The sequence below is a fragment of the Lactuca saligna genome, chromosome 4, assembly GCF_052625555.1.
Source record: "Lactuca saligna cultivar CGN05327 chromosome 4, ASM5262555v1, whole genome shotgun sequence".
Lineage (NCBI taxonomy): Eukaryota > Viridiplantae > Streptophyta > Magnoliopsida > Asterales > Asteraceae > Lactuca > Lactuca saligna.
In genome coordinates this window covers 287,012,936-287,025,198 of record NC_136420.1, presented here as the reverse complement: position 1 = coordinate 287,025,198, position 12,263 = coordinate 287,012,936, and the positions used below count along the sequence as shown (strand labels likewise).

The following is a 12,263-nucleotide window of genomic DNA, read 5'->3' as shown; positions in this document are numbered from 1 at the left end:
ATTATGATAGGTAAATGTTCCTACCATTTTTTTTTGTACTAATCCACCTATTCATAGAAGATTGTAGTTTATGAACATGTGTGTCAAAAATGGTTTGAATTAATATTTATTTTACCAAATGGATTCTTATCGAACAGTATCCGGTGTTGTCTTCCCTCATTGAGGTCGATGGTTCAAGTACCAGTGTGAATATAGATGGAGTAATGTAAAAGTAGTTTAGTATATATATATTTGTATTTGATCGTTCCAAAAAAAATTGATATTCATTTTGATACATTATAATGGCGATTGAAGTTAACTTGTCATGAACTAATAATATATGGACCATGGTTAACTTTCTAAACTGATAAATGTTTTAAACTTTATTAAAAATGAAAGGCAGAAAAACCAACTAATAAACGTCTTATCCATTATCATATCCTATTGAAATTGTATCCATAAATTCACCCATCAAGAGGTCCCATTTAAAAAGAGTTTCACATCATATTTAATAAAAAAATCTTAATCATTCACAATATTTAATACCCAAAATCCGTATTATATTTTTTTAACTGCAAATATAAAATTATTCATAAATTTTATTTATGTTTATGATTTTATGTTTACGATGAGACTTAACCGTTAAAAAGGAAAGACAACATATACTAGATACTCTTATGTTAGAATTAACCGTTAAAAGAGGAAAGACAACATGTACTAGATACTCTTATGTTAGAATCACTTTGGTTGTATTAACTTATTTCATGAAAGTTTTTTTCTATATTTAAATATTTAACTTGTAATTATCGTTTTTTTATAACGATCAAAAAATTATATTAAAAACAAATAAAATGATAGAATAAACATTATAAAGAGGACAAAGTTAAAGTTAAATTTAGAACCAAACCAACTCATGCAATTTTTAGTTTCCCGCTCCTATTATGTATGCAAAAAAAAGTCTGAGTCTTTGGTTTAGTGGTTTACAATTATCACACATCTGAAACACAATTTATATTAAAACAATGCACAATGAAACATAAGGAGAATGAAGCATACATTTAACCACAAATAAATATTTTATACGTTTCCCTTTATCCACCTCATACAAATTCGGGAATGAACAACGAAACATACAGAAGATCTGAAAATCGACAAATTCGCATATAAGTAAAAAGAAATTAATGAAGAACCCTAAAGGTTCAACAAACCCAACCATTATAACCAGATTAAACCGCTTAGAGTACGCCTGGTGGTTTGGAAACAATGAAACTGATGCATTGCACTTGGCGAACATTGTCAAATCCGATAACACGGATGAAGGCGTTGGGGTACTCCTTCTTGCACTCTCCGATCTCCTTCATAACCTGAGCTGAGTCAGTACACCCAAACATAGGCAACTTCCACATTGTCCAGTAGCGCCCATCATAGTATCCGGGGGAGTGGTGGTGCTCACGGTAGACGAAACCGTGCTATATAAAGACAAGTATATATACCACCCAAAAACGTTAGGGTTACTCTACAATTGTAATTTTTGATTATTCAAATAATTAAAATTTCTGAAAATGAATGATGTAATTATTCCTAATTAAATCAAGGTTGGTGATAAATATTAAGTGGCATGCATGTACATGAGACTTGAGAAGTTGTTGCTAAAAGAGTAAATAAAAAAAAAAAAAAAACAAATTGGGTTTTTGCCGAGGGTATTGAGTTTAAAACTATATATAAATGTTATCCGTCATTGCCATTTTTACAAAAAAGTAATAATTGCTTGTTCATTAATACTTATCTATCATAGATGTCCAAAATTTAGTCAAAATTAGATAAAATCATCTCTTTATTAATCAAATACATAAATTTATATCATGAAACCAGTTAACTAAAAATTTGTACTTATTTACTAATATGTAAAAAAGATCAATTTCCTCCACATTAAAACTTTGGGTCAAATTTATATGTTTAAATTCCACAATTTTAGAATGTATCAATCATTTTATAATACTTTAATGCTTGCAATTTTTTTTTCATCTCAACAATTGAGGTTTTAACTTTTTTTTTTTTTTTTTTTTTTTTGTTAAATAAAGTGCGAAACAATGCAAACTTTAAAAATATGAACTAATAACAACCTAACAAAAAGTTTTTTTCATTTGCAAGATTATAAATATGCATTGAAACTATGCTACGAAAAATCAAGGTCATCAAATTTTTAGCATACTTTATGATAGATGAAAGTTACTTTTAAAATGAAGTCATTAAATTATAATAATTCAGAAAAAGATGAGAAATCGACCTCCAACTCAAATTCCAAGCAAGGAACCCATTTGTTGCGGAGAAGGTAGTCAACTTCCTTAGCCAAAGAAGCATCAGATAGAGGGGGCAAATATGAAAGAGTCTCGAACTTCTTGAGCCCTAGAGGTGGCCACACCTAAACACAAAATCATAACTTTTAAATTATTTTTTTATCTAGAACAAGATAATTATGTAAAAAAAATGTTCTTTTTTACTTTAAAATCGAACTATTTTGTATGTATATATGTATATATATGTGTATATACCTTCATGCATTGAACTCTTCCACCGTTGCTTGGAAGGGAGGAGAAGTCGTTAGCCTTCTTGGTGATAGGGAAGGCAGAGTTGGACTTGAGGCCGGTGAACGGAGCCACGGCTTGAGCGGGGGCAGCACGGCTGACAGTGGCTACTGCAGAGGAGATCGAGGCCATTTTAGTAATTTTACTTTAAGGCTACCCTTTTCAAATTCAGTGACTCAAAACAGTTTTCGTAGCTCTATTTATAATAGTTGTACATGAGCAATCCCTTTGCTACATGCCATCCAACGGATACAAACAAATGAGTCTAAACCTCTAGTGAGGGCAGCCATTAGATCATGTGGCTCATGTCATTTCTTACATAGTGTCCACAAAATTGAAGGATGTACTGCCTTATCATTAAACTAGCAGAAAAAAAAAAAAAAAAAAAAAGGAGCGCCACGTGTCAGTTGCACATTGCTCAAAAAATATTATCTCATCTTTTCAAGGAGAGGCATGGACGGTGGGTGAGTGTAATAATGTTTCTTTTTCTCAAATTATTTCAAAAAATTGAACATCTTAAAATTGTTATCCATTTTCTCTATACATCAAACCAAGCGTAAGTGAGTTTCACTCGATATTGAACTCAATTTGAAATTTTGGTTTGCTATCATAGTTATATCCCTTTCTTTCTCATAAGGGGTAGGCTTTCAAAGTTGGTTATTAATTTTTTGAAATAATTATCATATAAACTATTTGTGATTGAATATCATATATGAGCGATTAGAAAGTTTTGTAATAGAAATTACATTGAAAACAAATTATACGTGTTTATAGTGCATTATATTAAGGTAAATGACACAAAAAACCAGGTTACATACTGACATGTTAGTTTTGATGACGTGACATGCTGACATTATATGTTGACGTGTCAAAAATGAATTTTTTTTCCACAAAAAACACTAAATTTTCACTTTTTTTTCGATTTTGACACTAAGTTAAATTTTTTATTTCAATTTTGGCACTATGTTTTTTTTTGTTCCAATCGAACATCATTTATCAAATTTTGTTCAATTTTGTCTATTTTCCATTTGAAACCGTATAAATATATTTTTTTATTACATTTTAAACCGTATAAATATATTTTTTTCGTTTAAAATCCACATTTTTATTTAAATACAAGGTGTTTTTTTTCTTACATTCAAAGCATTAGTTATATCATTAGAATCAAACTAACCATAAACTTCTAATAAGATGTAAAAATTTGATGGGTTGCAAACTTGATATCCGAGTTTTGATCCACTACACGCCTCCAAGCATCCAAACACATTTTAAAGTTGCATATTTAATATAAAATATAATTTTTATATAACTAATACATATTTATACATAAAAATATGGTTTGAGTGTGTGTGTGTGTGTGTGTGTATATATATATATATATATATATATATATACACAAAACTATGGTTTTTAAATAAAAAAAAAAACATCTTTTTACGGTTTAAATGCATTAAAAAAATATTTATACGGTTTCAAATAGAAAATTGTCAACATTGAACAAAATTTGAAAAAATGATATTCGATTTGGAACAAAAAAACATAGTGTCAAAATTGAAAGAGAAAAATTAAACTTAGTGACAAAATCGAAAAAAAATGAAAACTAAGTGTCTTTTGTGAGAAAAAAATTCAATTTTAACACGTTAGCATATCATGTCAGCATACCACATCATCAAAACTGATACGTCATCATGCCACGTCAACATGTAAACTAGTTAATCCGGTCAAGTGGTCAGAATTGTAACAAATTGGAAAACATAGTGTCAAAACGGACACAAAAAACATAGTGTCAAAATCGAATTTCTGTGTAAAAAGAGTGTTTTTTGTGTCATTTACCCATTATATTAAGATGTTATTCAGTCAGTTTAATGGTTATCAATTTATTGTTAGGAAAACTAGAGTTTGTGGTGGAGATTTGGATACCAACTTGGATCGTGATATCACTTTCCGAACTGATATTTCTACCCTATGTCTGGGTTACAAGAAATTCAGCCTAGGATAATCAAAGTAGATACTTACGTTTCTAGGCACATAAAACGTAAGCCAATATGCTAGACGATTCTGTGAAAGTATGATGAAAAACGAGAGCTTAAGATAGTAACCCTCTTCTGAAGAGAAAGAACTGTTTATATATTAAACGAGATTAGGGTTTCATTAGGGTTGGGTCGTCATTAGTTTCTTTGGAAGCAAGTAATGTTAATCCGGATTTAATGAGGATTTAGGATTACTAAAACTAACGAGTTTTGTTAGTTTTATCATAATTACCCTCAAGAAATTGAATTTTTCACTATGTTCCCATATGTAAAATTTGGTGAGATTTTGGGGCCCCAGCCAGGGGCTCTGCCTCTTGGACCACGCTAGGGGCGCTGCCCCTTTGGAAACGCCGGACCCAGGAGCGTTGCCCCCGGACCTCCGAATAGTCATCGAACCGGCTTCTAATTTGATCTTATACATGCGTGCACTCCGCACAACCCCGTACATATATTAGAGTACAAATTATGAAACCATTTAGCTCACATGTTATTTCTAGTTACTTAAAATGACATGGTAACACTAAAATCACAAACATTTATTCGATTTAGTAAATTCTAAAAAATATTTTCCAAAATAAAACCGAAAAATATTTGGTTTGATTGGTTTTACGTTGAATTCGAACAACATATGTCGGTTTTTATTTTATTTGATAACATTTAATCTCTTAGATAAATTGGAACTAAACATTATTCTTATAAAGTAAATATATTGGAATAACCAGTGAGTTTCTCTCATTTGTGACCCGCAAGAGTTTTGGCCTCATTTTATATAGCAAATTACTTTTCTTTTTATTTTTTCATTTTATTTAGCTTTATGAATCACTTGTTATAACTATGTAATGACTATATTAATGTAGTTATTATGATACAATTTAAAATCCATTTCAGTTGCTACATATGTTTTATAAAAGAAAAATGTTCATTTTGAACATTTTTACCCTTGTGTCCCATATTTATAACTTATTTCAAATATCATGGATTCTTCTGATTACATATAAATATTGATGAAACCCTTTAAACTAGTGTTCGTTTCGACAGTTTTTGACAACTTTCTCATTCATATGTCGTATTTTGCCTAGTGGTGTTTGCTCGAGTTTTAGGATATCATTTTAGCAACTTTCTAGTCCCATGAAAATAATAAAAATATATTTTATAATGGTCTTTTATGTTCTTTCAGCAATTTCATTTCTTTTTAAAATTAAGTAAAATTCTATAATTATGAACCAAAACTTATCATATTTTGGCTAAAAATCATTTCTCTTATTTTAACAACTTGTTCTAAGATAATTCTATTTAATTTGTGAAAAATCAAAATTTTTTAAAAAGTCAAAAAAATTCAATCACTCCGTTTTCGACAACACAAAAATTTAGCTAGTAGCTAACTTTAAACAAACATAACTTATACATACATCTCCAAATAAGTTGAATTTTCTTGTTACACCTTCCTCTCATAACCCATTGAATTTATGGTTCAATAATGAACTAATTTTGATATTTATAACTCAAATTATGCATCTCTAAAGATAGCATCTAAATACTTTAAGTTTCCAGCATTACAAATTTCAACATTTCCAGCTTTGTGTAAAATTTTTCCTCAAATTTGTAAACTTATAAATTCTTCATAGGAATTCAGATTCGATTGATTATTTTCCCTATGTATTCTTTGTTTTATTGACTAAAAGACAGAAGAAATAATCAACTAATTTGCTTCATTTATAATAAAGTTACGTAGCCTCAAACATAGGTAGTTGGGGCATAATTTACTAAAATTATGCACTTATAAAATCAATCATTTTTATGCACTTATAAAACCAGTTTTGGCCTCATTTTTCATATATAAGTACTTTTCTTTTTATCTTTTCATTTTATTTAGCTATATACTTCACTTGTCATAACTATGTAATGGCTATATTAATGTAGTTATTCTGATACAATTTAAAATCCATTTCAGTAGCTACATATATTTTATACAAGAAAAATGTTCATTTTGAACGTTTTTACCCTTGTATCCCATATTTATAACTTATTTCAAATATCATGGATTCTTGTGATTACATATAAATATTGATGAAACCTTTTAAACTAGTGTTCGTTTCAACAATTTTTGACCATTTTCTTATTCATATGTCGTACTTTTCCTAAAGTTGTTTTCTCGAGTTTTAGGATATCATTTTAGAAACTTTCTGGTCCTGTGAAAGTAATAAAAATATATTTTATTTTGGTCTTTTATGTTGTTTTAGCAATTTCATTTCTTTTTAAAATCGAGTAAAATTCTATAATTCCGAACCAAAACTTGTCATATTTTGGCTAAAAACCATCTCTCTTATTTTAACAACTTGTTCTAAGATAATTCTATTTAATTTATGAAAAAATCAAAATTTTCAAAAAGTCAACAAAATTCAACCACTCAGTTTTTGACAACACAAAACTCAGCTAGTAGCCAACTTTAAACAGTTATAATGTATACATACATCTCCAAATAAGTTGAATCATCTTGTTACACCTTCCTCTCATAACCCATTGAATTTATGACTCAATAATGAACTGATTTTGATATTTATAACTCAAATTATTCATCTCTAAAGATAGCATCTAAATACTTTAAGTTTCCAGCATTACAAAACTTCAACATTTCCAGCTTTGTGTAAAAATTTTCCTCAACTTTGTGAACTTATCAATTCTTCATAGGAATGCAGATTCGATTGATTATTTTTCCTATGTGTTCTTTGTTTTATTGACTAAAAGATAGAAGAAATAATCAACTGATTTGCTTCATTTATAATAAAGTTATGTAGCCTCAAACATAGGCTGTTGGGCATAATTTACAAAAATTTTGTACTTATAAAGTCAACCATTTTTATGGTTCTTTCCATTACAATGATGGATTAGATGGTACTTGAACAATTACATGTTTTGTTAAACATAATGTTATTATTTACTAACTTCAAGATGTTGTCATTGTTCAAATTTCTATGACCTTATATGTAACATCCAGTTTAAGGATGTTTCTTATTTGGGATAGCATACCATAATTTGATTGAATAAAGGTTTTGGGCTTTAACGGAATAGATTTTAGAACCTATTGGATGATGATATTGGTGGTTACGTGATTTAAGCCATTGAACTATGTTTTGGAGACAAATGGTAGAATGGGAAAAGTAATATTGTAGGCTTCTTGCATGAATTAATGAATTTATTTCGGTATGTTTTTATTCAAAAGTAATTAGATTGGATTGTGGAGATTCTCAATACCTTCGCGTGCATATAAAGATCACTAAAAACGTAGTTAGAACGAAGAAGTTATGACCATTTGAAGTTGAAGCTGAAAACTAAAAAAAAATCGGGAATTTATCTGAAGACCACGTGGCACCCTAGCCTAGTGGGTTGTGTGTTTTTTTAGGATTTTGGGGGTTTTTTTTTAAGGCCATTAACCCTAAGGACTTCTTCATTCTCAGCCTGCACCTCCTCTAGAACACCTTTAATGAAACCTTAGCCTCCATTGAAGTGTTTGGAACTCACCCGCTCTCATAAATCCATTTTGGTACTCTGTTAATGCCAATCTTATTCTTTCTTTTGGTGGTATGGTACTCTAGAAGAAAAAAGAACAAGAAAGATTGGCCCTTCATTTTATGCATTGGAAGTATTAAGCCTCTATGTAATAAACGTAAATTTTCAAACAAAATTTTCAATTTTAAATTACCAACATCACATATAATAATTCTCAAAATCTCAAGTGTCAATGTCATAACATATTTCAAAATAGTTTTCAAAAGTAATTATCAAAATCCAGGATCCTCATTCATGACTCTTTTCTCTTGTGTGTACAATCGAGTCGCCGCCTTCTAGCGATCCTGATAGGAACCTGAAACACATAACACATAAAACGGTAAGCACGAAGCTTAGTGAGTTCCCCAAAATACCACATGCATATAACTAGCCACTCAAGGGTATGGCTCTACGAGACCTTCCGATCAATGTGTCTCAGTGGACCTTCCGGCTCCACAACTCTGGTAGACTTTCTGGTCCTACCCATGATGACCTTCCAGTCCTGCAGCTCGTTGGACCCTCTGGTCCGGTCTGGTTGAGCCTTCTGGCCTCATATAACGTTGGACCTTCCAGTCTGGTCTAAATAACTCATAGCATAATATCACATAGACAAGATGCATAACTCAAGTAAGCACATAAGACCTTCCGGTCACACATAAATACCACTCTAGGTAACGTATAATGAGAAGACTCACCTTGGACGATGAACAGCCCCTATAAATGCTGCTGCTACGCACCGACCTCTATCTCTGTGTCAAACCCACAATTATCCTAATTAGGAACTAATTCTCAACTCTTGCTCATTTGGTCTAAATGTAGTCCACTAACCAGCCCATCAATGACTTAGAACCCATTGGCCCACCAAGGCCCAATAATAAATGGGCTCTCACGAGGCCCAACTGTCTCACATCTAATGGCTAGCCCAACTTAAGGGCCCAAAGCACATATATATAATCGTCTGGTCCAAGACTCTATTGCAAAAAGTCCAAAGTCAAGGCCCAACACTCAAGGCCCAAAATGAGACTAAGCCCAAAAGTCCATACTGAGGTTACGCGGGGCGTACCTCTCTTGGTACGCTCAGCGTACTCACGAATCCAAATTTGCTATCGGGGACACTGGGGCAGTACGCGGGGCGTACAAGAATTACACTCAGCGTACTCCCTAGATTCACTCTTTCTACTCATTTGGTCTTAAACAGTTAATACATTACCTTAATCCCCATATCTGGACTCCCTAATGGCACTTACTGCATAAACTCAGTTACTTTAAGCGTTTGCTTGGCTGGAAAGGTCACAAACACCCAAAACACTCACTTCCTTATTTCAAAAACCTCCTATCTCATGCATGGCTTGATTCCAACATCCAAGATTGGATTTTTATGACATAACACCACTAAATATACTCAAAGGGACATATATTATCCGCTGGAGTTCAAAAACTCATAAAGCTTCAAGCTTTGGGACCAAAAACCCTAAAATTTACCCAATAAAAAAACTAGCACAACAATAATCAACTTCAAAACTTGATACCTCTAGAAGATGCACCAACAAGAGAAGAAAATAGATCCAAAAGCTAGGTGCTCAAGTTATCCTATTTCAAAGCTCCTTCTTCTTCAAAAGCCAAACATAACAAGTGATCACCCCACTAGATCCACATGAGAAAGCCACCAAGATTCAAACTTCATGCTTTCTAGAGCTCGATCAACATGATTAGGGCTTGGATCCACAAGCTCCAAGCCAAGCAATGCTTCCTCAAGGAACTCCTTCTTCCAAAATATGCACCAAAAACTCACCAAATCACCAAAAATGATCATGAATCACTCAAATGGAGGCTTAGGGTTGATTTTTAGGGTTTAGAGGGATGGAGTATGAAGATATTTGGGTTCGGTTATGAGAAAAGGAGCTTAAATAGGGTCCAAGACCCTAAAATAGCATTCAGGTCTTTTGGCGTACGCCGAACATTCATATGGTATGCCAACGTACTCTGAAGAACATTTGCGACCATCCATGGTCAGTACGCCCAGCGTACTCCAAAATTACGCCCAGTGTACTAGTACGCCCAACGTACGCTTTGTGTACGCCCAACATACTCGGTTAAGCCTACAAACATCAAAACTTCTGAAGGACATAACTTCTTCGTTATAAATCTGTTTCCGACGATCCTTATATCCACGAAAAGGTAACGAGAAGCCCTACACTTGTATCAATTTTTTCCTCCTGAAACCCACTCGAACTCGGATCCAAAATTCATGAAAAGCCCGCACCAGCGCATTTAACAATACATTTGGGCTCTAAAGGACAAACCAAACTCTATTATCACACAACCTACCTTACCCATATCAAAAAAAGGCCTAAACCTTTCTCCTTCATAGTCTCAAAACCTTCTAATACTTGTATTAAGGCCCATAGGCCTTAAATCACCAAAACAATCTGGAACAGGATATTACAATTCTCCCGAACTTAAATTAGATTTTGCCCTCGAAATCGTTCCTTTTCTTCGCATATATCGATACAAATAACCCGAGAAGCACAACCGGAAAATCTCTTAACATTCAACGATCCTTCTCCCAAGTCATCTGTGACACTTGTCAAATTCAAAGTCAAATAAAGTCAACAAGTCAAACCGGTCAGCTCAACTAACCCTTGTGTACTTGGACTTACGTTCAGTATTTACTAAACAACTCGCTATTCTGATAAGAAAACATAAATCGAAAAGTACGTACAACTAGATCTCTTTAACCTAAAAGCTGCGGTAAGTGGCAAGCCAAACTGATAAAACAATGATGCATACTCATCGGGAGTGTGTAAGATCCTTAAACAAGGCTTAACAGGGTTTACGAACCATGCATTGCGATGCCGGACACTCACAATTGTCACACATGGATCCTCTCTCAATCGTTTTCACTCTATCACTCTCTATGTCAAATCTCTCCCAAATCTCTCCAAGTATGTGAAATCTCTCTCAAATATCTCTCTGTATGAGAAATCTCTCCAAGAATGTCAAATCTCTCCCAAATCTCTCCAAGTATGTGAAACCTCTCTCAAATATCTCTCTGTATGAGAAATCTCTCCAAGAATGTCAAATCTCTCCCAAATCTCTCCAAGTATGTGAAACCTCTCTCAAATATCTCTTTGTATGAGGAATCTCTCCAAGAATGTCAAATCTCTCCCAAATCTCTCCAAGTGTGAGAAATCTCTCCCAAATCTCTCTCAAAAGTTTCCCGTAACTTTTTGGAACCATTCGGGTCATTCCGGCCCTTAACCGGGTCAAAAACGGCTTGAAACGGGGCGAAAACAAGAAAAATAGGCTTTAGGAACCGAAACCGGAGTGAGAGGCTTCTTAGACCAGAGACCGAGCCTCTGGTGGCTAAGCACGCGAGACCGAGCCTCTGGTGGCTAAGAGACCAGAGACTGAGCCTCTGGTGGCTAAGAGACCAGAGACCGAGCCTCTGGTGGCTAAGAGACCAGAGACCGAGCCTCTGCCTCTGTCGCTTCACGCTCTGCTCCTCTCGGTCTCTGTTCGCTACTCCGCCCCTCTGTTTCGCGCCCTCTGTTCCCTTCTTCTCGCTCTGTCTCTGTCTCGCGCCCTCTGTTCTCTCCTTACCCCTCTCGGTTCCTTCCCTCTTCCTTCTTCCCTCTCGGTTTTGCCCCTCTCTCTCTCTCTCTCTCTCTCTCTCTCTCTCTCTCGGTTCAGCACCAGAAGGCCGAGCCTCGGCCAGACTTCGGGAAAATGCCACTTTTAGCCCATTTTTGATATTTTTAACTTTTTAAGCCCGTTTTTCGTGATTTTAAAGCGGGATTTTCTCCAGAAATTATATTTTAATATAATAAACTCTAAATATTCATAATTTAAACTTATTTTTATGAAAATCATTATTTAAATAATAAAAATCAAATGGGTGAATTATTAAAGGTGGAGTGTTGACTTTGCCTTATCCAATGTCACAAGCAACCACCCCACACCCACTCTTTGACTAACCACACCTCTCCACCTTACCTAGGTCACATCAAAGTCCTTTCCACCCAATTTACACTCATTCCCACGTTTTTAGAGCTGGAACAAACATCCTCTCTCCTCATTTTCTCTCATTTGCCCTCATTTCACTAAGTATCAAACACCACTT

At 33.7% G+C, this 12,263-nt stretch overlaps 1 protein-coding gene across 1 annotated transcript; it reads right to left on the bottom strand.

Annotated features, from left to right (window-relative positions):
* Positions 1-1,036: 1,036 nt before the first annotated feature.
* LOC145043743 (ribulose bisphosphate carboxylase small subunit, chloroplastic-like) lies at positions 1,037-2,752 on the bottom strand. The gene is made up of 3 exons (XM_078992486.1): positions 2,532-2,752; positions 2,267-2,401; positions 1,037-1,448 (listed from the first exon to the last, which is right to left on the bottom strand). The coding sequence occupies exons 1-3, from the start codon at positions 2,694-2,696 to the stop codon at positions 1,215-1,217; spliced, it is 534 nt and encodes a 177-aa protein (XP_078848612.1). The 5' UTR covers positions 2,697-2,752; the 3' UTR covers positions 1,037-1,214.
* Between the last annotated feature and the right edge of the window lie 9,511 nt (positions 2,753-12,263).